This window comes from Phragmites australis, chromosome 3 (genome assembly GCF_958298935.1).
Source record: "Phragmites australis chromosome 3, lpPhrAust1.1, whole genome shotgun sequence".
NCBI classification, from domain to species: domain Eukaryota; kingdom Viridiplantae; phylum Streptophyta; class Magnoliopsida; order Poales; family Poaceae; genus Phragmites; species Phragmites australis.
This window is the reverse complement of record NC_084923.1, coordinates 4,555,820-4,581,647: the sequence shown is the minus strand read 5'-3', so window position 1 is coordinate 4,581,647 and position 25,828 is coordinate 4,555,820. Positions and strand designations below refer to the sequence as shown.

Sequence of the window (25,828 nt, the reverse complement as noted above, 5' to 3'; positions counted from 1 at the left end):
TTTAAATAAAATTTTAGCTCATCGGTATATAAAAACCAGAAAAGCTCATCTCAGATTATTTCTCAGTTTTTAATTTATCTCAACCATAATCATTTTCTAATCTAAAAAACCCCATAAAAAACCAAAACCAAAACAAAAACCTTCCTTCTAGCTTTTCTCAAAATAAAAATCGAAGAAAAAAAACTATACAAACAGGTATACAGCTCTAGTAAATATCATCCCGAGCGACAGGACTCACCTACAGTCACTACAGAGAGAGCAGTAATTATTGATACTTGAACCCACACGTCTAGACTCACACTTCAGTGACCCTACTGCTCTCCATCCCGGGACAGCAGACGGAGGGAGGTCTGGAGCGAGCGGGCCCGACTGCGATAGACGGGCCCATCTGCAGTGGCTTCCCGTCCAGTTCCTCTCTCTCCCCTCCTCCAGATTCCTCTCCCACTCACTCCATCTGTCCCGTTCCCCGCTATCTCTCTCAACTCTCTCGGTGTGTCGTCGCCGGCGACGAGCTCGAGCTGGTGCCTCATCTTGCTCGACGGCGTGGCGGTATGGAGCCTATGAGCGTCGACAGTGGCGGTCTGGACGCGCAGATCGAGCAGCTGATGCAGTGTCGCCCGCTCGCCGAGCAGGAGGTGAGATCCCGCCCAGTTATGCCCCCGTTACGTTCGGTTTTCCCGTTCTCTCGGTGCCGATTTCGCGGTGATATCTGGTGAATGCCGAGTGTTTTGATCACTTACGACTTTACGAGGGCGTGCCTAGGGTTTTGCCCCGGCCCTTTGGCAGAACGCTTTGGGTTGGAAGTCTGGTCCGGTGGTTTCGGGGCTATTTGATCCTCTTTTGGTCCCTCGTGATTCAGTGGCATATAGGAATGATAGGGTGCGTAGTTTGTGGCGGGCGAGGGCAGCTTCGAAACATTCCGGTGATGTGGCTCAGATTTGGTTTGTGATAGTAGATCTCTTTTAGTTTTCGCAGAAAAGTAGCATAAAAATGGAAAGTTGTTTCAGGTGTCAACTGCCAAATCAATTAGCCGAAGCGATTGCAGCTGTCAAAATGGCATGTTTAGGCCTTTAGGGAATGATGGCATGTGTTGGCCGCTTGACCAAAAACAGCAGTATTTGGTGCACATAAATGTGTCCGTTGGTGTTCTAACATTCCCAGAATCGGACTAACAGGACCCACATGTTTCAGGTTAAGTCACTATGCGAGAAGGCCAAGGAGATATTGATGGAGGAAAGCAACGTTCAGGTATGGCATACTATCAGATGCGGGAGGACATCTATTGATGGCTCCAAAGGCTGTTCAAACCTATATTAGACCAGTTTTTGCCATTGCATTTGAGCAACAACATTGTTTATTGTGTTGCTCAAGATGGCCGTCCCTTTTTCCAGTTCTATGTATCAAGGGTGTTATGATTAAGAAGTTAGCCTTTGAACCTTTTATTGTTTCAGTGCTTTCAATTTCATTCACATTCCCTGCACCAATGCAATACTAAAGATAGTAATTTAGGCTTTCTTCTTTCCATTTCATCTGCTCAATCATTAGCTTCTATTGTATGTAACTAAATGCAACGGATATCCATTCAAATAGGCACGAATTTATGCATGCATATAATGGTGCTATGGTATCGTGGAAGTATTTGCAATTTTACATGTTCTGTACTTTGGTACAATATATGTATTGGTTCTTAAGTTTTTGTAACTGTTTCAATGCAGCCTGTCAAAAGCCCAGTGACAATTTGTGGTGATATCCATGGACAATTCCATGATCTCGTAGAGCTTTTTCGGATTGGCGGGAAGGTACCAACAATATTAACTGAGCTTTGCTTCTTTTTTCTGAAAAAAATCTACCCTATTATGAAATCGTCCATACCATCCTCTGATCTCTTTCACTTTTTGTTCTCTTCTGTTTCCAGTGTCCAGATACCAATTATTTATTTATGGGGGATTATGTAGATCGGGGCTATTATTCTGTTGAGACTGTCACTGTAAGAACTAAACTACTACTTTTTTTCTTCGTTGACCTCTTTTATGTAGTTTTAGATATTGTCTGGTTCCACATGTTATTGGACCTGGGGAAAAAATATCTGATTTCTGGAGTTATGCTTTCAAATATTTCTTATGATCTATTGCTTCAGTTCTTGTTATGTGTAAGCATTATATAATGACGTTATATTCCTTATCCAGATGCTGGTAGCACTAAAGGTGCGCCATCCACATCGAATTACGATCCTTCGTGGAAACCATGAGAGTCGGCAGGTACTATAAAATACTATTTTCTTGATGCTAATGTTGTTTTTAGCTAGCATTATCTCAAATTAATTTGAGACCAGAGAAAATGATCCAAGTTTTTAAATATTACATTTCCTGTTTAGCACAGAATTTGCTTTGTTACAGTTTGGATGATGCCCCTCTTAATGGTGGAGCAGTTGTGTTCTAGGCAGCACACAATACGCGGATATGCCATTTTTTCATGAAACCCAATACATGGATACGTTTTACTAATTTAAAAAAAAACAGCAATAATTTACTCCCATGTTCTACTCCAAGTCTCCAACTTGTATCTAGCTAGGCGTGACCACTAGCTAATACCTAATAGATAGGTGCGCGGCGGCGGCATGGGCTTCACCATCATCCTCATGCTGTTGGGATTGGGCAAGCCGGCGAGGGAGACTGCTTCGATGACAGCCACAACCCCAAACGCCGTCTCGCAACCACTGCCCCACAGTGCTGCCTGCCTGCCGCCGCCCACACATGGTCACTCATTCACTGATGGTAAAAAATCAGAATAATGGGGATGGGAAGAAATGAGGAAAGGGGGGGGGGGGGGGGAGGAACTCACCGCTGGCAGGTGGTGGAGGGCGTTGCCGCCGGTGCTGCGGTGGTGACAACGAGAGGGAGGCATGGGAGATGAGGCTAGGAGGTGCAATGTCATTAGGTTATGCAACTGGGCCGTATCCTAAATGTATCCCGCAAGTATCCAAGGAGTATCCAAATTTTCAATATTTATTTTTATTCGGATACTCGGCTGATACGTATTACCCGAGTATCCGGCGTATCGGTATCGGATACGGTATCTAATACGGATAAGTGGGAATTTAAAAGTATTGGATACTCGGCAGATACTACTTGTGTTTTCTAGTTTAAACTGAAAATCTTGTTTTACAATGGTTGCAGATCACACAGGTGTATGGATTCTACGACGAGTGCCTACGAAAGTAAGTTTATTTAGATGCTTAAAAAAACCTCAACTTTTCTTATTCCAGATCTAGCATGTTCCTATGCACTATATCATTACCTGTGCAAGAAGATCTATGCGTTTTCTTTTTTATCATAGTGGTCAGTTTGCTTCAGAATTATCTTAATCTACTACATAGTCGTGCCAATTTTTCTCACATATGCGAAATCTATTTGGCACCCCGTGCCTTTTCTAGTCGTTGCATTAATAGACTTGTTTAGACTACTAGATACTTCCTGTTGCTTTTGTGAACTTGATTCTTTTGTCTGATGGTGCACTATTTATGCATAGGATCTATTATGAAAGTTGAATGATATATTGTTTGTTAGCTTGTATAAACTCCTTGGTTCATGTAAGTTGATTATAACAATGATTTTTTTTCTTCTGAAAAGTCCACGACATAATCGTAGCTTGTCATTTGTTTTGCTAACTATTTTCTTTCAAACCAGGTATGGCAATGCAAATGTATGGAAGATATTTACAGATCTTTTTGATTATTTTCCTCTGACAGCGCTGGTGAGTACTCTTGATACTGGGATCTCCTTCGTATTGGTTTAATTTAAGTAGTGCTTCTATGCGCCGTCCTGTACATAGGTGTTACACAAATCTTAAAACACTTGAATGGCATAGTAGCTAGAACAACCAATGGCTAAGTAGCTAGAGTATGATCATACCTGTTGTATTTCACCAATTTGAGACTTTGTAGGCAAGAAATATTTACGAGTTATGGGTTATGACTAATTTCTTTACCTCGTGAGAGCACGTGACAACCCATGAGTTCTGTACATTATGTTAGGATGTTTTAGTCATGTGGAACACCCTGCTGGACATCAACTCCCCTAATTTGTTAGGTGATTCCTGCAGTTGTAGAATCAAATACTTGTGAGAAGTCAGATATTCGGAGTTGTTGGTCATTAGACGAGTTGTTTGGTATGGTGCGAACTATGATCCCATATTGTTGTCTCAGTTTAGTTTAATACTTTCTGTGTTGTGCCATGTTTACTCTTTGTTGAAGAACTTGTAATCTGGTATGTACTGCAGCGGATTGTTCTATGGAACAGAGGCCGGAGACGTTGTGGTTTGTCTCCATTAAAAAAATGGTGTCCTATCTGTAGATATTTAGTTTCCAAATTGTATGGATGTGTTGATTGAAACATTGGAAATTCTTATCAATTCTGATAATGTACTCAAAGGGGTCTTTTGCTGTTTGTTCTGTCTCTACAACCAGATTATTGTTTACTGTAGTGCCGCAGCATACAATAGCTGCATGCCTGCATCCCTTCCTCTCAATAACCAAACAAGGTTGTCGTTGCATTTTCGCAACATTATGTCATTGTGTGTCCACTGACTGTACTGATACTATGTTTATGTTCTGCTTGAAGGTGGAATCTGAAATTTTCTGCCTCCATGGTGGTTTATCTCCATCAATTGAGAATCTTGATGGTGTGCGTAGCTTAGATCGTGTCCAAGAGGTTCCACATGAGGGACCTATGTGTGATCTTTTATGGTCAGATCCAGACGATCGATGTGGTTGGGGCATATCTCCTCGTGGTGCTGGCTACACTTTTGGACAGGTACTACACACTCTGGCTTTTTACATCTGTTTATACCTTTTTTAGTTCAAAACTGTTCATTCATTCTTTTGTTTCCCCAGGACATATCGGAGCAGTTTAATCACACAAACAATCTCAAACTTGTAGCTCGGGCTCATCAACTAGTTATGGAGGGATATAACTGGGCTCATGTAAGCTGATTGAACCTTTAGATGCTTAATCAGCTGGTCTTTGAGCAAGTAATATGTCATGATGCATGTATTTACAGGAACAAAAAGTTGTCACCATATTTAGTGCTCCAAACTATTGCTACCGATGTGGCAACATGGCATCCATTTTGGAAGTTGACGACTGCAACAGTCACACATTTATCCAGGTAATTCGACCACTTCATTTTCCCTTGCTACTTTTTGTTTTATTGTGCTCATTTCTGTGCTATTACCCAGATATGAATGTACTAGTATTATGGATTGTGGGTATGGTTTTTATTGTGAAATCTAAAATGATTTGAGGTTTTGAACTTGAAATAAAAAAAAATTAAGTTGGCACTTCGTGTGTTTATGAAAATACATCCGCTGATAACTGGCTTCATTGTGTATCCTCAAAGAGGGTTCTTATGACTGTGCAGTGCTGTAAAATTGTTGTATGATTGGTCAATTCTGGTTTCCTATTATCACAGTTTGAACCAGCCCCTAGGAGAGGTGAGCCAGATGTGACACGGAGAACACCGGATTATTTCCTTTGAGTTATTAGTGATATCGTTTCTTAGCTTGTGCTGTGATAATCGATGTTGGTCAGTGACATCTGCATGATCCTGCACAAGGGCCAACAAAAAATAACAAGGGAATACTAAAGTCCTATGCAAAGTTTGATCCTGCACAAGGGTCGATGCATGAGACTGCTATCATGAAAGAAAGCGAGTGTGGCCTGCAGCCATGCCTGAGTTTCAGCCTTTCAGGTGATAGAAGGGCCATCCACCCTCACCCCCCTTTTATGCAATTTTATGGAGGCGTGGAGTTGGCAAAAGACTGGACTTCTATTTTGTAGCGTAAGCTTGTACTGATAGGCCTGTACTGATTTGTATCATCATTCATCAATGGGAAGACACAATTCATCTCGTTCCAGTGCACATGATACTATTTTCCCAACTGGAGGGGGGGGGGGGGGGACAGAGAGATACCATGCGTGTTATGATACTGACAATAGCAGCCTATTGCTAACCTGATAGTACCAGGTTATCGTCATTGACATTGTGAATTTTTGTTTGTCTGCTGGTTATTTTGTAATGTTGTATTGCTTGCTCAAGTAGATCGTCAATGCGTGTACATTGTGATTTTTTGTTTGTCCAGTGATTATTTTGTAATATGGATGAACCAATGTTCCATCTCCTAAATCATTTTCAGAATTATGTGCGTCCTCTACGAATTTCGATATACTGGTTTCCGCTCCCTTCATTTTCTGTAATTACACGATAGTACAACAATCAACAAATAAACATGGATGAGATGAACAATCGTACATCTATAGTTAATGAAAACATGACAGCCTCATCAACCGTTAATTACTGCTACTACGAACAAATTAGCCTGTAATGTGTCACACCTGTCAGGAGGCAGCTAGCGTGATCGGCGATCGATCCTGCGGCAAGATTGGTTGGTCATCGGCCGCCGCGTAACAAGAGTCTGACAGATACTATACACGCCATCGCGCATCCCTTGGCTGGTTCGTCGGATCACACGGAGGTGTTGGCGAGCAGCTGGTTGGCGGCGACGCCCCTGCCCTTCATGACGTACTTCCTGAGCCCCGGGATGTGCACGTTGGTGATGTAGTCCGTCCAGTCCACGCTCCGCACGTCGAAGTGGAACCGCGCCTGCTCCGCCGCCGACATCGCCGCGAAGAGCGCCTCCGTGTTGGCGTTGTCGAACCGGCCGCCGTAGAAGGTGTAGGGCTCGTAGATGCTGCCCAGGTGGATGGTCTGCTCCACGGACTTGGCGCAGAGATCGCGCGCCCGCCGCGACAGCCGCTCGGAGGACAACGCCGTCCCCCGCGCGCTCCGCAGCAGCGCGTCCGTCTCCACGTAGCTCGCGAACTGCTCCATGCTGTCGAACAGCCGCATCGGCGGCACCAGGATCGGCTGCCCCGCCGCGTCGCTGTAGGGGCGCCGCGTGAAGTGCCGGAACAGGAAACGGCTCAGGTCGCCGAACGCCAGCGGGTTCACCGTCGACGACGACACGTGGTACACGTGCATCCCTGGCCCCGACGCCGCGCCGCCGTGCTTCGCCATCGACGCCAGCGTCGCGTTCACCACCATGTCAGCCGGAACCTTAACGACGGAGATTGGCATTACTAACAAATGCATGGTCTTACTCAACGTGTACGTACGAGATATCAACTCAACAGCTGCTCAATTACCACATCAAGAACGCCTTCTGGATCGGCGAGGAACCCACTCAGCTGGCCTTTGCCGTAGTAGAGCACAACAGGATCCATCATCCTGGGTTTCATTTGCCAATGGACAGAGGGAGAGATCATCAAATGATCGAGCAAATGAATTAGGTTGATGAACAGCGAAGATTTTACACCTGTTTCCTTCCATCCAACCCGGGAAGGGGTCCCTCCAGGTGCTCTCGATGACGCTTGGCCTGATCGTGACCACCGGTATCTCTCCCCGCATGCTGTTGATTACCATCTCCCCCATGGCCTTCGTGAACACATAAGTATCTTGCCAGCCATGGAGTTTTGCCCTACCAATCACAAACAGCGCAGATAAATGCTACTTCATGTGTGCAGTTGCATTGCATCTTCAGAGCTCAAACTGATCAGTCATCACAGGAAGTAAAAGGAAAACACACTAGCATTATGTGTACCGTACCTCTCCAGGCCTAAGTCTTTCATTTCTTGAGAAAAAGAAACAGAATCATCGGAGTGTCTTCTGGAGTCAAAGGCCAGCTTGATCTCTTCCTCGATGTCCAATACGGTGCTCTTATGTTCCGAATCTGAGGAGTCCAACTCCTTGGTTATGGTGTCTCCCATGCGAAACGGCCGCTCTAGCACCAGACCTTGCCTCTGCCCATTCACATATGCTGTCCGGCAAACACAACATGCAAACATGGAGCTGAGGCTTGTAAGTTTCTGAGAGTAACAATAGAAGGAAGTTTCACCACAAGATCACCACTCCCGTTTGGCATTCTGACCTGTTGACACTTGCAAGAACAGCTTCAGCCGTCTAAATCGCTGCGCAAAGCTCATGATCCGGAACGGCCCTACGGTGTTGATATCCATTGCAACATCGTACCTGCGATCAAAAGTGCAGCACTTTGATGGTCACGGGATGACTGAAGCATGAATCCTTGGAGCAATAATAGTATAGCATCACGAACCTCTCATCGAAAGTGGTATTCGCCGCCGAGTTAATGATGGCGTCCACTTCGTCCGCGATCTCGTCGGCAAGCTCAGGGGCAATGCCGATGTTGGCCTCCCTGACGTCGCCGACGACAGGAACCAGCTTTCTAGCTACGAAGCTGTTGTAGTCTTTCCCGTGGATTTCCTGCAAGCATTTAAACAGCTCTGTGTCTACTACCTGCACGCCGCGTGTAGAAAAATATGGTCATCTCTGAATGAACGAGTAATAGTCTGAAGCAATGCGTATGTGCAGATGCAGCAAACGGCATACCTCATTTTGCAATCTCCTCAACGCTGCCTCACTGTCCTTGGCCTTGATTAGTACGTATATCTTGCCAACGTCAGGATTTGTCCTCAAAATCTTCTCGATAAGAACTGATATGAAGGCGAGGAACATAAAAAAACACACACAAAAAGAAGCATGAAGAAACAAGGCAGAGAAAGAAAGACAAGAATCACCTTTTGCCAGAAACCCAGTTCCGCCGGTGATAAGAAACTTCTTGCCCCCGAGGAATTCGGCAACCCCTATCCCGCCAACGCGATCCGCCGACGATGTCGAACCGGCTCCTGACTCGCCGCCGTGCCCGTGCACCGAGAAGGAGGGCCTTGAGCCACCGGACCTGCACGCCACACCAACATTGCCGTGCATCCTCGACGACAACGGAAGCAGCACGCCCCTGTCATATCGACCACGGCCTCCCCTGCCGGCGCCGAAGCTCGGGAGGACGGCACGGGAGAGGTTCACGCCTGAACTCCCCATGGCCGCCAAAGAAATGCAGGTACAGGCAAGGTGCGATGGTAAACACACTGTCTCGGTTGCAGCAGGGTAGGAGATGACGACTGACGATTAGGTGGGTCGTGGGTGTGTGTTAAGGTCAGCTGTTACTCGCTGCCTGCTGTTTACTCACCTGGAGAGCCAAACGAAACGAAAACAAAAACGAGCCAGTCACCTGCAGATCCGAGCACGCTGGGCTGCAAAGAAGCAGCAGGGGCTTTAAAAGTTGGTGATGCGCCTAGGACCGGGAGGAGGCCATCTTTCTGCCGCCGGCCGGACGAGCAATTTATAACGCTGCATGAGGAGAGGGTGTGCGTGTGGTGCAGGGGCGAGCTAGGAGATCAAATGGAAAGGGAGCCCCACGCTAACTCTTCGGCCTAACTCATGTGCGCCTTAGGCAAGACATGCAAAGTTCGTGCGCTTCTTGGAGATGCGGTGACGGAGGACTGCTACAGCGCTTGCGTACACACAAGAGCGCACCAAACGAACGGCGCCTGTTGCCGGCCTCGGTACGTGGACTCGCACGGGATCATCATTCCGCTTCAATGCCTCGGTTGGGCTCCGGGTACCAAGATCTCTTTCAGGGAAAGGCCATAGAGGGGAGAACTCTACCTGACGAGCCAATATCTCCACTGAAATCGCCTTGTTTTTTTAGGGGAAGTCATGAGACAAAGGTTTTCGTGAGACTCTGATTCTCGATCTAACAGTCTGAATAAATATATATGAGAGAAATAGAGAATATGTATCACAAGAAGGTGAAGATCTGTGAGAACCGATCTCGTACAATTTCCTTCCCCGTCTTGTTCCCGTCGTGGGCTGGCGCACCCTCCCTCCGCTACCCCCGTGCGGACACGCATTTTGGGTCGGAGACCGGCAGGCTGCGAGGCACCAGGCTCCAGGTTGCCGATTTCCCGAGGTCGGCCTTGCACCTAGCGTTCTGTGTCCTGGGTCGGGCCGGTATGGGAGTGGGAGCAGGCAGCCGTTCGTCCGTGCGGTCTACGGCGTCCAAAAGGCCCCAAGGCAGCAAGAAAATGGGCCTTTATCAGTCGTGAAACGCTACAAGGGCTGCATCATCAATCGTGAAACGCTGCTAAAAAAAGCTTCGTGAGATGCAACACAAAATTGCTGAACCGGTCGTTACACACGCGACATCGCTTTCGGTTGAGAGCTCTCCTCAGCAGGTGCAGGGCCTATTCATTTTTTATTTTCTGCGAGCGCAGCAGGTCGGGGTCTGTGTTGTCTGTCAGTAATTGGCGAATAAATTTTTTTTGGACCAAGTCTTTCCTAAAACTAGTTTATAGTTGAGCCGTTTCAGTCTCACGCTTTAGAAATTCGTGACACAGTACGTGCGTTCGTCACATGTCGTCATAATTTATTCATGTTTCGAGAAAGAGCACCGGAGTCAGAGAGAAGCCACCAGCTCTCTGCATTCCAAATCATTGGCAGTTTGTGTTGCCGATGAATCCTTGTGTACTTTCTGAGTTCCCATTTGTGCTCGTGGTCTATGTGACGAAAGGTTAGGTTCCTCTCTTGGTCCTGAAGATTGTTGTTCGCTTTTGGAATCAGTCAATGAAATGTGATATCATGCAAGTCTAACTAAATCATTTTCTGTTTAGTAATAGTACGATGACATCGACTATGACAAAGCCTGCCAGAATAAATGCAGACATTACCAGTACAGAAAGAAAACTACAGTTCAACTCCCTTGAGCTTCTCCTTCATAGTAAACTATTTTTTTTATGGAACCAGAGTAAACTATGTTTCACCAAACTAAAAAAAGATCACCCGTCTAATTATCCAAACCAGCTCGCAATCTTTAGAAGAAACCGCAGGTCATTATAATGTCAACATGAACTGCACTATGCTCCAAACGGAAGATCCATGGCCCGAGGACAAGGCTGAACCCTGCTGATTCCGCTGCAAAGTAAGATACAGTAGCTATACGATACCTAGTTCAGTTAGCTGTATCATTGCCGTGGCATCACTTCTGATTTGATAGTATCACTGGTACTGCTGAATACTCGGTTCTCACTGACCAACTCCTGAACTGGCTGCACATCGCATCCTCCTCAAAAGAAATTAAAAAAGGTCCCATCCCGTGCTCTCGTTTTGTCTATCTACTATTTCTTTGACGAGGATGCACCCCACCGAGATTCTCGAGGACCATACCAAAGATCGCATCGGAGTATGCAGTTTTACCTCCAGCATTTTGGAGACGCTTTCTTCGCGCGGAGAGTCATAGACAGCGGTAGCCCAGTAGGTAACGATTGTTACAACAACCTGCAACCCATGGTCACTTTTGACAAGTGATTCCATCGATGACATGAGCATGAGCAGACACGAGTCACATGATTCGTCCGTCTCCTGGGACGCGTCAAAAGGGACCATGCAAGGACCGCTCTGTGCAAGGACGAGCTGATGTAAGTAAAACATGCAAGGACCGCTCTGTGCGTTGCGCCCTACGAACTGTCTGCATGCCTAGATGAGCGACGCATACTAAAAAAATTATTTTTCGAGATATATAGATTTCATTTTATAGATGGTTTATATAATAAATTATCTGAGTAATAGGTTACGGTCCTGATTCTGGATCATACGTGAAATTTAATTTCTCCCAACGGGGAGCTCCATTTAAACAGAGAACTCGTTGTGCCCGAATAGTAGATTTCAAAGGCGGTCATGGATTTTGAAAATAGAGAGGGATGTTTTGTTTTTGAATTCGTTAGATGAGCCATCTAAGGTAAGGGTATCTCACCCTTAACTAGTATCTTTTCAAATGTAGATTTAGATTTAAGTCTTAATTAGGGTTTAGACGTGATCTAGAGATGCTCATGGTTCTAGCTAATTAGATCATCGAATTAGCTAAAATTTGTAGCCAATATTAATTCAATTGTATATATTCACAAGATTCTAGCATTATATTTCAAAATTGTTGCTAGAATTTGATGTTTTTTTAGCCGTTAGGAGGTTTTATCATAAATGGAGATTTTTTTTTATAGATCTAGATCTAGAAGAAGAGGAAGAGAGAGAGTAATAAATTAACATTATTTTGAGCTATAAATTTATGTCAATATAGATTCAATTGCTTAGACATGTTGTAATCATAATAAACCCATTTTTCTCTTTTTTTTAAAAAAAAGAACGTTAAGACATGAAAAAATATACATCAAAGAACTCTCTATTTTTATTGAAGCTAACGAGAAGTATACTTTGACTAAGAAGACAAAGAAAATATAGTGTCTATTTTCTAACTGCAAGAACCAGAAATATAGGACAAATCAAGCATAATCAAACCACACTTGATATTGAGTGGTTTTGTTGAGGATTACACATGTTGGTCCAATCACGACGAATAACATACAAGTGAACCAAATGATGACATCGCTACTGATCAAGTGGATGGTGATGATGAGGGAGTCGAAAGCGACACTGATGTTATGATGGATGATGATACTAATTTTGATCTGGAGGAAATGTTGCGTCATGCAGAACCGCATGTTTTAAGGGACATGAAAGATTTAGATAATTTTGAAGCGTTATAGAAGGCATTGAATGGCCCTTTGTATGAGGAATCAAATGGATGTGATAAGGAGTTTATGGTGTTGCATTCGGTGCTTGAACTTCTAAGATTGAAGGCCAACAATAGATGGTCGGATAAGAGTTTCTCAGATCTATTGAGTATCTTGACAAACATACTTCTGAAGCCTAACTTCTTGCCCATCACCACTTATCAAGCGAAGAAGCTTATCTGCTCGTTGTTATTGGATGTGCAAAAAATACACGCGTGTCTGAACTATTGTATTCTCTACCGTAAAGAGTATGAAGCCTTAGATAGATGTCTAGTGTGTAATGCGAGTCGGTACAAGAGGAATGATGATTGTGAGGACCAAGATGCTTCCACCAACGCGTACAAGAAGAGTAATGTTGGTTGTGACGAAGAAGACATTTCTTCCAACGTGGAGAAGAAAAGAAGAAGTCCTGCCATGGTGATATAGTACCTGCCAATGATCTCCCGCTTGCAGCGTTTGTACTCGAACCCTAGGGACTTTGAACTGGTGCATTGGCATTTAGATAAGCGCAAGAACGATGAAACTAAGCTTCGTGAAGAAGAACTTAGTACCCTTTAATAAATAAAAAAAGATTACGCCAAACCAATGGGTAGAGTATGTTAGACAGAAGACCACACCTGAGGCCATCAAACTGAGTGAATCATTCAAGTATCTTGCGAAGAAGAACAAGTAACATCATCACTTGAGCTCGTCTAGGTAGGCTCCCAAAAATTTTGAATGGAGGAGGCAAAAAGAAGAGGTTGGCAAGGCTAGGAAACCCAACCATTTGAAAAATTATGACGAACGAAGCAGGAACTGGATCTACGTAGCCCAGGCTTTCGGAGCAGCATCGGATCCATGAAGATCGATAACCAAGATATCATGTGGATGATATCACAGATGCTACCCCTTACATGCTACATGTTCCAGTCTGCAGGAGAGACTTCATTGTCGAGGCCGCCACGGGCCAGACCATTCCAGACCATGTGTTTCACAATTAAGACATTTCGACCGGTTACGCCAAGGTACAAGTGGACTCAATACAACCACTTTTCATAAAGTACAAGCTAGACATCAGCACACCTGAGGGTATTGAGATTCTCGATGAGGCAGTTGGCAACTTCATTCTGGCCCAGATGGGATACCATCTTCAGCCATCAGCAGTCACAATCGCTAGCGTTATGGTCACCCCGCACCCAGCATCTCTGCCTCAAGCACCACCATCCCAGATCAAGCCTCTCCACTTCAGGCACTTCGCCCCCGTGCACGGTATCTTCACCTCATGCATCTTCACATCGTGCTTCACCGTCTGTGACTCCAGCACCTCCATCACCGGACAATCCGGTGAGTTCATTTGAAATCTTTACAGAGAAGAAAAATAGTTCGGTGAGTATAATCCTTCTCATAACGGACAATCCGGTGAGAATAAACTTCCTGTAACTTGTCCAATTCAATTGACTTTGAGCTCTAACTTCTCACCCATTGACTTCTTTGAGCTACCTAGTGCTAGATTTTCACAAGTGTGTATCCAACTATGTCTAGACTAAACTAGATATGATCTTTATCACTTGTGATACTTATAACTAGAAGATCCTTAATGTTGACGTAAATATCTTTTGATCGACCAATAGAATTCTATGATAGACTAAAAAAACCATTTAATCATTGTGAACTAAAGAATTTTGATGTCCTTCAAAACATACGTATTAGTCACAATGATACGGTTATCATTAATCTCTAAAATACTTACCACTTACTTAGAAACCTAGATATTATAATTGCCTATAAAAATAGTTTTTTATATGTGGTTCTTAAGAAAACCGCCTATAAAAATCATTTCTACAACGGTTGTCTTTAATGAACTGGCTATAGAAAACTATTTTCACATGTGGTTTTCTTAAGTGAATCGTCTATAAAAATAGTTTTTTATAAATTATCTATTTTGCGTATTTAAAAATCGTTCATTTTTACTTTTTTATTATAGACGATTTCGCTAAACTTCTGTAAAAAAAAAGTTACGAACCGTCTTATATGCCTATGTTACTCGTCCTCTGCAGTCTGCAGAGCCAGTTGTGGGCTTGGCCCGGTCAGATCGGCTGATGTATGGATACTTGAAATTAGGGAGCGTGCATGCATGTTGAAGTTCGGCGCCTATGGTTGCCGATATGCTTGCGCATTTCGAGCGTGGTCCTTGGGAGAACAAGGTGCGTGCAGATCAGATATGCTGAAGAACCCATGTGAGCTTCGTGTCTTTCAGATCATGAAATCTACTAGTACTACTCTGTACTTACAAAGTTCACGGGACATCCAGGACTGCTAGTCTTGTGTAATGCAAGGGCCAGAAAATATTACGCCGTTGCAAGTTGCAGGAGCTACGCCATCTCAGTAGCCAATTTACGGTGAAGACATGGCCAGGAACAGACCATTTTTACTCGGTTGCTTTGCCGATGCTGTGAAGAAGACAAGAAGCATCCCAGAACAGGCCCCGGCGTGATCTATAACTTATGGTGACGTGATCGCACCGGAAACATACGCAAGTGCTGATGCCAGGCGCAAGTGGACAGCGGCTCAGGACAAGGAGAAGCGAACAGGCAGTTACAGTGAAGGCATGCCACAGTTGTAGTAGCGGCAAAGCTTCGGCAGAAAAGTCCAGCATGCTAAATGCCAACCATCCAAGAACCACCTAAAACCAACTTCCAAAGTGACCACTGACTTCTGCTGCCATGATCCTACCGTCGTAGGGTGTACTTATAATTTCCCACTACTCGTACACAACATCTCATGATGTATTTGCAGTCATGCAGATCAGGAATGCAACAACCTACATACAGACACTTCCAGTAAGGTCAGAGGAGTTCATGTCATCCATACGTGAACTGCATTTGGCATGCACAAATGTTTCTTCATTTCAGTACACCATGTGTATCCAGAGAACTGGTATCACAGGTTCAAAGAGGCTTAGAATTTTTCTGTAATTATTATTTTTAGGTAAATCGGGTACACATATGTACATGCGCGAGTTTTGATGCCACGCTCACTCACAAAGTCACGAAGGGAAGACAAATACGAAACTACAGTGCTCTCTCTACGCAGACTCTGTTGCACACGCCTGAACCTTGACGGCTGTCGAGTTCACTTGCCGGCGGCGATGGCGCCGTAGGAGCGGCTCCTCTTGACCTCCTCGGGCGGTATGAAGGCGTCCGGCCCGAGCCCCGGCACGTTGAACGCCACGTCGTCGATGGTCCACGACTCCTCCATCCGCGTCACCACGCGCGCGGCGCGCACGCCCACGCCGAACCGGGCGAGGTGCGCCGTGGACGTCCCTGCGTGCGCGAGGGTGACGCCGCTGCAGTCCACGGCGCGGTAGTCCGACATGGCCGACGCGATGGTGGTCTCCCAGTACATGGCGGGCACGCCGGGGGACTGGATCCGGGTCAGCTGCGAGTCCTCCAGCCGCGCCAGGAGGCCGCTGCGCTGACTGAAGAACCCCGTCAGGCCGTGCCGGATCACCTCGGCCGTGCCGTCGCTCCAGCTCGACAGCACCGAGGGGCCCACGTCCAGGCGCAGCACGAAGCAATCCTCGCCGTCCACCTGCTTCTCGCCGGCGTGCTCGGCCGTCGAGAAGATGGACGCAATCATCTCAGGGTCCAGGCCCTGCATACACGAATCAGTCTACTGTTATGGAACATATAAATGAACAGATTGTTAGTAAGCTCATTAAGCTCAGCTCATCAGTATATGACTCATGAGACCACTTTATTCTGCAAGAATTTGTCTGAAAACCTGTACTGTTTCTTGGCATATGAAAAAGTTGACAGAGCCAGCAAAAAATATCAAAATTGACAGTCCTCGCCGTCCACATGATGCTTGTGAAGTTGAGCATATAAATCTGCTTGGCTAGTTGGCACACGTGTTTTGTGCTTTAGGACCAGCAATATTGGCAAAATTCAAATGAGCAGGTCAGATTCTCCAAGAAATGTCTAAGCTGAGTGTGCCCAAGTGAATATGCTTATGCTCTGAAATTTTATATCTCATAATTCTATAAGGGTTAAATTTCCAGAATTTTCAGCTATTCTCTCATCGTGGACATTGTTTAGGTAAGAACATGTCAGTACAGCTTAGTTTATTGGCATGGGATAGAGTTGATACAGGATCTGTTTGACAGAGCTCACAGAGCAGTTTTTCGAGTGAAATTAGAAAAAACTCTGCAAATAACAATTTTTAATTTTTAGTTCACAGAGTGAAATTCCTAGGATGATTCTTTAAAATAAACTGGATACTGGAAGCTAAAAAAAATAGCTTACTCTGATTACTTCCCACATAGAATCACTTTTTCTATAGAGTTTACTTTAAAATATAATTTCCAGTTATAAAATCATTTTTCTTAAAGAACCAATCCCTTCAGAGAATTAAAATAAAAAGAACCATACCAAACAAACATATAATTATGCAGTACTCGTAAATAAAACACCATCATACAACCACTTTCTCTATCATAGTACAAACAGCTAAGAGCCTCAACATATGTGCTGCATCCGTACAAGCATCCAGCATAAACAGTAAAATACAATTCGAAGCGGGACACTCTTTAGTCTTTGCCAATTAGTTAATACGGGGCTCATCGATCCAACGTTCAAACAGTTAGGCTTTATCAGCGATAAACTACTTTGCATAATTAATTAAAAAGTACGGTAAGCATTACGATTTTGAGAGTCAGATCATGATCTCAGCACCCGTTTTTCCTACTGTCAAGATGGTCAGGCTAGTTTTATTAAAACTACCTACTTACAAACTGCAAAAACTTATTTTCTTTCAGAGGAGTGGAAACACTGTTTCATCCCAAAAAGAACGTGAATGCATTTTTCTGGAGAAATAACCTATATTCTCTTTGCCAAAATGTTCAACAAAAACATAAACTTATTCTAGTCAACTCCCAGCCGCACACTAACATGTATACTCATGCTGCTCAGCCAGAACCTATATACTAAAACACAGGTACCATTTGCCAAGCTGCTGAGGATAAGCATAAACAAAGTAGCCAATCTACATATGTTAATGATGAGCTCGAAACCAGTGATCAAACATACATTCAGACATCTCACACGGCGCTTTATAAAAAGAGCATCCCTCGGACAGAGATATTCTATCCCCATGTGAATATGTGATGGATGCAAAGGCAGGCTAATCTCACACCACACTACCTAATGCCCTCTCTCCCCTGGTCAAACAAAGACAGTTCTGACTTGAGACTCCAGGCTCTTTCCTGCACAACTCAGAGGAGATCGAGCATCAGGCAATAATAACATCAACAGTGTGGCATGCAGCAGAAGCAGCCCCAGATCCCAAGATAACAACTGTGCAGTGCCCATATATCCAAGTGTTTTTCTAACAAAGATTCTTCATCGCATCCAGTTGTTCATCTTGATTGTTTATTGGATCTTCTCCTTTTCATTCGTTCTCCCTCTCATAGTCTCATGGACTGGCTGATACAGATGCAAAGCGAAAGGGAAAGCAGAAAGCTATTCGATGGCATGCGAAAGCAGAGAAAAGCAATGGCGCCGATGGGGCCCACCTGTCATGGACCAGGCTAGCTAGTAGTAGTAACACTGTGCATGCGAGGCATGCCATGGTGATCGGTAAAGCGACGAGAAAAAAAGCGAATATCGGATGGCATCACGATGCAAGAGCGCCAGTGGCGCCTCCGCGCCGGTGGGGGAAGGGAGTGCTAACCTGGAGTGCGCGTCGGAGGGGGCGCGAGCCGCCGCGGGCGGCGTGGGCGCCGAGCCAGGGAGTGCGGCGCCATGCGACGCGGCCGTCGCTGCCCGCGGCGACGTGCTGCCCGGCCACGGACATCTCGACGAGCCACATGCTGGGCGCGAGCTGCCACAGCACGAATTTCCCCTCATGGCCCAACCCGCCGACGCCGACGCTCCCGCCGATGGGATCCTGCAGCATCGACAGCCGCACCCGCCCCGCCGCGTACATGCTCTTCACGGTGCCCTCGAGCTTCCCGCACCCCGTCGTGGCCCTGAACTGCTCAATGATGTACTGCGCCGACGACGCCACCTGCACGGACACGGCCAACCGCATCGCTGATCACTCTAAGCAAAGCAAACGCATGCGTAAGCATGGTCGATGCGTGTATGGGCGCGCGTACGTGGCGGGGGAGGCGAGGGAGGAGGGGGACGGGGGAGAGGGGGCATGCGAGCACGGAGAGGAGGACGCGGAGGTCCGCGGCCTGGCGGGCGTCGTCCCCGGCGGCACCGCCGGAGAGGACGCGCGCCCATCGGTGCAGCGCCGCGTGGAGGCCTGACCGCCGCCGCGCCGCCTCCTCCTCCCCGCCGCCAGGCTCCTCCGCCAGCGGCTCCAGCGCCATCCTCGATCTCATCTCGCTCCTCGCTTCCTTGCAAGAACGCCTCTCTCTGTCTCTCTGCGTAGCTTCTGTGTCAGGCTGCCGCGCGAGTTTGTTGCTGCTGTTTGCTTCTCCTTATAAGGGGAGGGGTGGAAAGCTTATAGGCTGCAACTCTCAAGCCCATATCACGTACACGTTATCTAACGTCTAACTCTGATGACGAGTGGGGCCACTGTGATGGTGGGACTTTCTGTCAGTGGGGATGGTGGGGTTGCGCGAGCGTGTGGGGTGCGCGGTAAGGGAGGGTAGGGGGAGCGTTCAAGGGAGGCAACCGGCAAGACGCAGGGGAGGAGGAGACGGGGTTGGGTTGGGTTGGGTTGGGGAAGAGTCAAAATCTCACTCGCTCCCGCTGGGTGGCGTTTGTTGGTGGTGGCGTGGCAGCTGAGCAGGCAGGGGCGATATATTTGTATCGGTAGGGTTTGATCGTGGATGTATAATTATATCCGTGGGTCATATCAATATAGTATTCTTGGATGAATATTTTTCCTTATGTCTAATGAGATAAGCATAATTGTGCTACTTGGGAAGCAAGGAAGAGAAAGAAAAAACAGTTTCATACATGTGGCATATAATACTTGTCAAGTTGAGCTAGTTGGAGTCCTGCATGTATACGAGCGCATCAAATACTCGTCTACAACGGTATGTTTACAAAGAAAATGAATACGTGGCTAGCCTTCGTGTCGTCTGGAACGTTGGCTTCCTGGCTAAATCATCGTTCATGTAAGACGCAATGTACGTGAGTTCAAAAGCTAGATTGAGATAGAATTCACCACGTTGTTGAAGATAAACTTGAACCGTTTTAAACAAACCTTTTACGTGTCAATTTGAATCAATGTTGGGGCTGCCTTGGCCTATATAAAGGACCGAACACATACGCAGAGAGAGGGACACGATCATCCTAGCCGTCGTTTTGTTGCCTTTCTCATCCACGCACAGACGCTTGCGACAGGAGAGAATTCGAACATCACCGAAGGCCCTGTTGGCCTCTCCCATCTATACACGCCCACGCACATCCTCTCCCTCACGTCCTACACAATCCACACATCCATCCATCTGAGAGAAGCACATATATATTGATAGAAAGATCCCACACGAGTTCATCGATAGGAAGTCATCGTTGTTCAGAAGGAACACCATCGTTGGTGCCAACCTCATCTTCGTCAAGCCATCGTTGTTAAAGATGATGTCGTCTGTGAAAACCATGATTTATGGTGAGTAGCAACCATTGAGATAAAAACAATGTTACTTGCATGCACGGTGATAGGGTCTATGGATCACTTGAGCCATGTAATTACTGTGAGGATGAGATCTCATTGCCATCCATGTGATACAATTCAGTATTTTTGTCGGTGCAAAGATAAAGTTTGGCCTCATACATAGGCACGGGAGCGATAATTCCTATAAATTCCTATAAAGCAAGCATCATCTATGTGAGAGCACTAGCCGCAAGGCTGAGGCGTGCAAAGTCAAAATATATACATCGAAGCTGGGAGTTGAGGTGATTAAATAGGCCTGAAATACGATCATCTATACATGTGTCCGTGATCGACGAGGTCGGACATCACTATGGCTAAACGCCGATGAGGTTGCAGCCACGCTCATTGTTCCACACGTCTATGACCGATGAGGCTAGACGAAATCATGGCTGATTGCCGATGAGGCTAGGTCACCATACTATCGATATATCTGAAACGGATGGGACTAGACATTACGTTGCTAGGCACCGATGAGGCGAAGGCAAAACTATATCTATGTCCGATGGAGGTTGGTATACATGATTGGGCACTGACGAGGCGTAAGTCATCCCCTTCATCGTGACACCCACTCTGCGTACCAATGTGACAGTAGTATACCGTCATCGGGTTTCGACATAACAAAAGCCACCCGTACCACATCTGCAAACACCGATTATTGAATCTGCACCAACCTCTATGCCAATGGCGAGCAATATAAATTCAAAGATGACGACCCCAGTGCAGCTTAATCGGAGTTGTTTTGTAGGCTTGCCCTGCAAATATAATTAATTGGACACGCCTAACCAGGCCCTAGGAATCGACAAACTACACAATCTCTCCAATCAGGTAATATCCATTAGCATCGACGCAGAAGATAGAATAAGCAAACTGTTGCGGCTCATGTACTCTCTATATTAAAAAAAGAATTAATGAAATACATGTTTCGTGTATATTTTTGTTTCTTATCTATTTTTTGTTCCCACAAACAAGTATATACGAATAAATAAACATATTTTTTATAAGATTATACATATTTGCTGAACCAAATTTCTCCTATACGGATAACCAATCAGCCCCTTTGAGTACGAGGACATGTTGCTCTCCCTCCCAGCGAAGTGAAATCTCCTATCCAACGATGTTAGGGGTGTGTCTGGTTACCGTATCAGTTTTTGTAGAGTTGCAGTATATATTCTAGACGAGTAGAAGCAGACTGAGCGGATATAGTAACTCTAAAAAGAAAAGGTGTTTGGTTATCTGTATGGATAAATACAATGATCTTGCACCTGCGAATGTAATAAACATGTGAATATGTTTGATTATCTGTACGAGCGGATACAGTGACTCTGCACTGAAGATTAACGAATGGACGTACAGATGCAATATATTAATCGGGCTAGACTCCGTTAACAAGTTTGATTCGGCATATCCATCGGACCAGACTCTAAACATATAATTGCATTTATAGATACAGAAAGGAACTGTTCATTTAGACAACTAACGATCTCCTCTGTAAAAAATATACGTACAAGTAGAATCAAAATACCATGATACGGATAACTAAACACGCCATATGTTGTCCGGCTCTGCTCGGCGGTTGCGTCTTGCGAAATTCCTGTGTTGGTACACACGAGCGATCGGCCGCGAAATTCCTGTGTTTGAAAGCACGCACAACCATAGCTAGCTTGCAAGCGCATAATAGTTGATCAGAGGGCAATGCGCTCGTACTGTTCAACAACAGCAGGTGTGGTCTTGTATGCCATCACTTATCACAGTGGAGTAGCACGCACGTCTGATACGAAATCGACGTGTGCACTTTCACAGTACGTTTCTTTTTCCCTGTTCTGGGAACAGGGGGATTCCGTTGATGTCACGGTTTCATTCCGAGCTGTTTATTGCTTCATGTCAGCAGTTCCCGTCAGCCTGCCGCCGCAAGCTTCGACGGCGAGACGCTTTCAGCTGCACGATGCGCGGGACGAGACGGCGACGCCGCAACCCGTGCAAGCAATGCACGCACGCGTGAGGAGCCGCCGCATTTTTATGCGCTGATGGTTGGGCTCTGGACCTCGGGAACGAGGAGACGAGGGCGACTCGGCAACCGCTTGCACGAAAACTTGTTGCTCAATCCTGGACCCAGAGGTGATCCTCCGTTTCTTAATTCCTCTTGCTTTCTTGGTTCGGTATGCACTTGGAACACGGGAAACAACACGGGCTCAAACTTACACTTCAAGATTGCAATGGCCGTGTTGAGACGTGTAATCAAGTGGTAATTCTATCAGTCTGAAACATGTCAAAAGAGGGGTGTCTGTATCCACCCCTGTCGAAATCAGAGACGGGAAGATTCATGAATTTCGTCCTTTCGAAAAAAGGAAGAAGATTCGTGAATTTCTCTGTCATGTTTAGTAGGAGTATTGAATGGTCCTGTGGGCGTCTGTACGTGTCCTCACTGACGAGTCATACCTCACTTTAATTTAAATCTGGCCTGTTCTGAATTCCTGGTGATTTATGACTTGCAGCAGTGGGAAGTGTACGGTCATTCAGAGGGATGTACAGGTACACAGTGCCATCGCTGATATTAGGGCAGCTTCAACGGAGACGGAAAAACCTGTCGTATCCCTGTTTACACGTCATTTGTTTTCTCGCATTGCTCTCTAGTAGCTTCTGCATCGTGCGTTATACAGGGAAATAAAGGAGGAGACTGTAGTGGTAAAAATGCAGAGGCGAGGGAGGCTGTATTACTATTTATACGTGAACGATAGTGGCAAAAATGCAGAGGCTGGGGAGGCTATATTACAGTTTAAAGAGAAGAGTACAGTAATAGAAGTTACGAAATATGATAGTAGCTGAATATGAAAAGAATAAAAGATATTATAAAAATATTAGAAGATGTTCTAATAGTATTATAAAGAACGAATTTTTAAAATATTTACCAGAGGGTCTAATGGTTACATGATTTATTGCTGGGCTCAGATGCTGGCCAATAAGCAATAATCAGAATTCATTTTACACCCTTATTGTTTTTGACACCGAACATTCCAATGATACTTCAGTTATGCAAAAGAGAAAATTCTTTATTTGTGATTGAAAAATAAGATAATTCACTATTTATCATCTCACGAAGTGAATTTTCTTATATGTTACTATTTTCTATTTTTATTAATTTCTCGCCATTGTCATCTATTTAATCAATACAAAAGACATATTTGCCCTTTGAAGAGGACGGTCGTCAACAGCTAATTAAAGTTTAAAGCTCTTTAGAGGTTGAATCTTAGAATGTGGTGTACTATAGAGTTATAAAAAATTTCTTTATGTTTTCATAGGGTTTTTGAATGATGAATTTGGATGAATAGATCAGGAGATATGAATTTCTAAAGTCGTGTTGTTTGCCAATCATTAGGAGACCTGCATGGTTACATTTGTAACTTTGATTATGCAAAACAAAAGTCAGAATTAATTTTTGTGGTGAATACCAAAGTTATAGAAAATTTTATGTAGATAATTTTAGTATGCTTATTTATTGTGTTTCATATTATAAAAAATAGATATAAAAATAATAAGATGACTGGACTGCAATGGATACTTCCTCCCTAGGGCAAAAGTGTCTTTTTTAATAAGTCAAATAGATAGCAGTGGTGATGAAAAAATAAAAAATAAAAACAGTGGTAAATAAAAAAAAATCATTTTGTAAAATAACAAATAGAGAATCACCTTATCTTCCTATGACAAATAGAAAAATTCTCTATACGAAAGGTTCTTAGCAAATCTAAGCTTTTCCATCTGTCCCTGCAACCAGATTCAGGTAAACAAAATGAGCTATTGGCATAGATCATAATGTAGGATCTGAATGTTTAGTCAATTTGTTCGCAAACTTATCCCGCAGGGATGGATGACAAGGACGTGTGTTTTGTGAGCTACTTGCATTGTGCACGAAGCAAGTTCAACGTAGTGGAACCCGAATATCAGCTTCCATGTTACTGTCAGAATGATGGCATGGTATGGCAGCTGCTCTCTGTGTGCTTTGCCTGATCTACCACTGAAGCGACATAACGAAATTACAATCAGCATGGTGCCTATTCCAGGAGGAGGCATCGGCCCATGATTCGTGTGAGTTCCAAGTCCATGATAACAGACCGGAGGAGGGCGTGTCTTTTTCGTTGCAGCTTAACTGAGTGCTGTTTGGCAGAAGCCGAATCTAGAGAAGGCCGTACTACAGTACATGCATACGCTTAAATGTGATTAGGAATGTAAAATTTGTGACTTTCTTTTGTTTTTTTAGATAAGATTTGTTTTGTTTGTGACAAGCATGATCTTCAGTATCTTTGAAGGGCCTCCTGGCAAATACTTTTTACAAAAAGCTGGACAGAGATAAGTCATTGACGATTGGGTAGAGGACGGAAAATGCAGTCATGCATGCTCATTAGGCACATACGGCATATCTCGATTGTCCATCCCTTTCATTTGATACTTATTCATTCGTTGATTCTTTTATACTTTATAATTTTTTCACATATCCCGTAATATGAATTTTAACATAAATAAATGATCCTGATTTAAATCATATGTCAGAATGGATTTTTTTTGGTTGACGAGAGGGAAAACAAATTCTATAGAATCAAATTATATGAAAGACCTCTTTCACTGTTATGAAACGTGTCATCTAATTCTCTTTTTTTTCAATTTAACAGTTAAATCAAAAGATATATAATTAGATTAAAATATCGTAAAAATCTTTTATGATTTTATGATCCTATATAGTTTGCTTCCTAGGAGAGGAGCATCACAAGCACGGAAGCTGATCCGAAGAGACAGCTGAAAAGGCCGAGAAGGCCTATGCAACAAAAGAAGAACGTGAAGGCCCAACAGTAAGAATATGCGGACATGGGCCAAAAGTAGGCCACCGATGCCCAGACTGGAAACAAATTTGGGCCTTTGACCAACTTGGGCTCAATGAACCAAATACGAGTGGGCCACCAAATACCATCAGGGGAGGTCGGTGTTTCAAATCCCCACCACCCGACGAACGCCGACCACTCCTGCGGCCCCGCGCCCGCCTATCTCCCTCCTCCACCAGTCACGGCAGGTGTTTCCGGTGATCTCTGGAGGCAACGCAGCGCGCGCGTCTTCAGAGAAACAAGCCCCCGGTGGCGCGTCCTCCCGGACTAAGAGCGGGGAAATGCAGTGGCCGTGATGCGTGTGTGTCCATGGAATGCATGGGCGCACCGCCGCGCACCATAGCAGCACGTGCAGCGCCAGAAGTTGAGAACTTGGTGGCCAGGACGGTGCAGATTGTGCGCTGTTTCTTTCGTCAGTGGGGAGTGGAAAGCTAGCGTCGATCACAGCGCCGGCTTGTGAAATGCAGAATCACTAGTTAGGAAAGGAAGCGGCGGACGTGGTTGAAGGACGGAAGGCCGGTCCGAAATTCGAAATGTGACCCAACCTCCGTCCGCAGCGCACCCACTAGTGTTGTTGGAAGCAGGACGCTTGGTGCTCAAGGGCTGTTGAAGCGAAATTTACTATTTTGTTCACGCGAACAAAGGTGTTCGGTGAAATGCTCATGAGGCAATCTTATATTTACTAATTGGAGGCTCCTTTTGATGCCTCCACATTATTCCTAAAAAATACCTAAAAATTCTCATAAAAAAACAAAACATCTAACCGTTCAATTGATA

At 44.9% G+C, this 25,828-nt stretch overlaps 3 protein-coding genes across 4 annotated transcripts; 1 reads left to right on the top strand and 2 right to left on the bottom strand.

The window, feature by feature from the left end:
* Window positions 1–361: 361 nt before the first annotated feature.
* Window positions 362–6,195, top strand: LOC133911674 (serine/threonine-protein phosphatase PP2A-4 catalytic subunit-like). Of its 2 annotated transcripts, none has more exons than XM_062354033.1 (11): window positions 362–635; window positions 1,192–1,248; window positions 1,716–1,799; window positions 1,916–1,987; window positions 2,187–2,258; window positions 3,177–3,217; window positions 3,687–3,753; window positions 4,620–4,811; window positions 4,892–4,981; window positions 5,059–5,166; window positions 5,419–6,195. In XM_062354033.1, exons 1-11 carry the CDS (start codon window positions 552–554, stop codon window positions 5,437–5,439), a joined length of 888 nt encoding a protein of 295 aa, XP_062210017.1. In that variant the 5' UTR covers window positions 362–551; the 3' UTR covers window positions 5,440–6,195. The 2 variants fall into 2 exon arrangements, with proteins under 2 accessions (XP_062210017.1, XP_062210016.1); XM_062354032.1 differs by having other exon boundaries at window positions 366–635; window positions 5,470–6,195.
* Window positions 6,196–6,358: 163 nt separating this feature from the next.
* Window positions 6,359–9,208, bottom strand: LOC133911673 (fatty acyl-CoA reductase 2, chloroplastic-like). The gene is made up of 8 exons (XM_062354031.1): window positions 8,652–9,208; window positions 8,464–8,567; window positions 8,171–8,370; window positions 7,985–8,085; window positions 7,663–7,873; window positions 7,373–7,534; window positions 7,203–7,284; window positions 6,359–7,113 (listed from the first exon to the last, which is right to left on the bottom strand). Exons 1-8 carry the CDS (start codon window positions 8,950–8,952, stop codon window positions 6,523–6,525), a joined length of 1,752 nt encoding a protein of 583 aa, XP_062210015.1. The 5' UTR covers window positions 8,953–9,208; the 3' UTR covers window positions 6,359–6,522.
* Window positions 9,209–15,451: 6,243 nt separating this feature from the next.
* LOC133911672 (uncharacterized) lies at window positions 15,452–19,013 on the bottom strand. Its single transcript, XM_062354029.1, has 3 exons — window positions 18,673–19,013; window positions 18,246–18,581; window positions 15,452–16,169 (listed from the first exon to the last, which is right to left on the bottom strand). Exons 1-3 carry the CDS (start codon window positions 18,901–18,903, stop codon window positions 15,648–15,650), a joined length of 1,089 nt encoding a protein of 362 aa, XP_062210013.1. The 5' UTR covers window positions 18,904–19,013; the 3' UTR covers window positions 15,452–15,647.
* Between the last annotated feature and the right edge of the window lie 6,815 nt (window positions 19,014–25,828).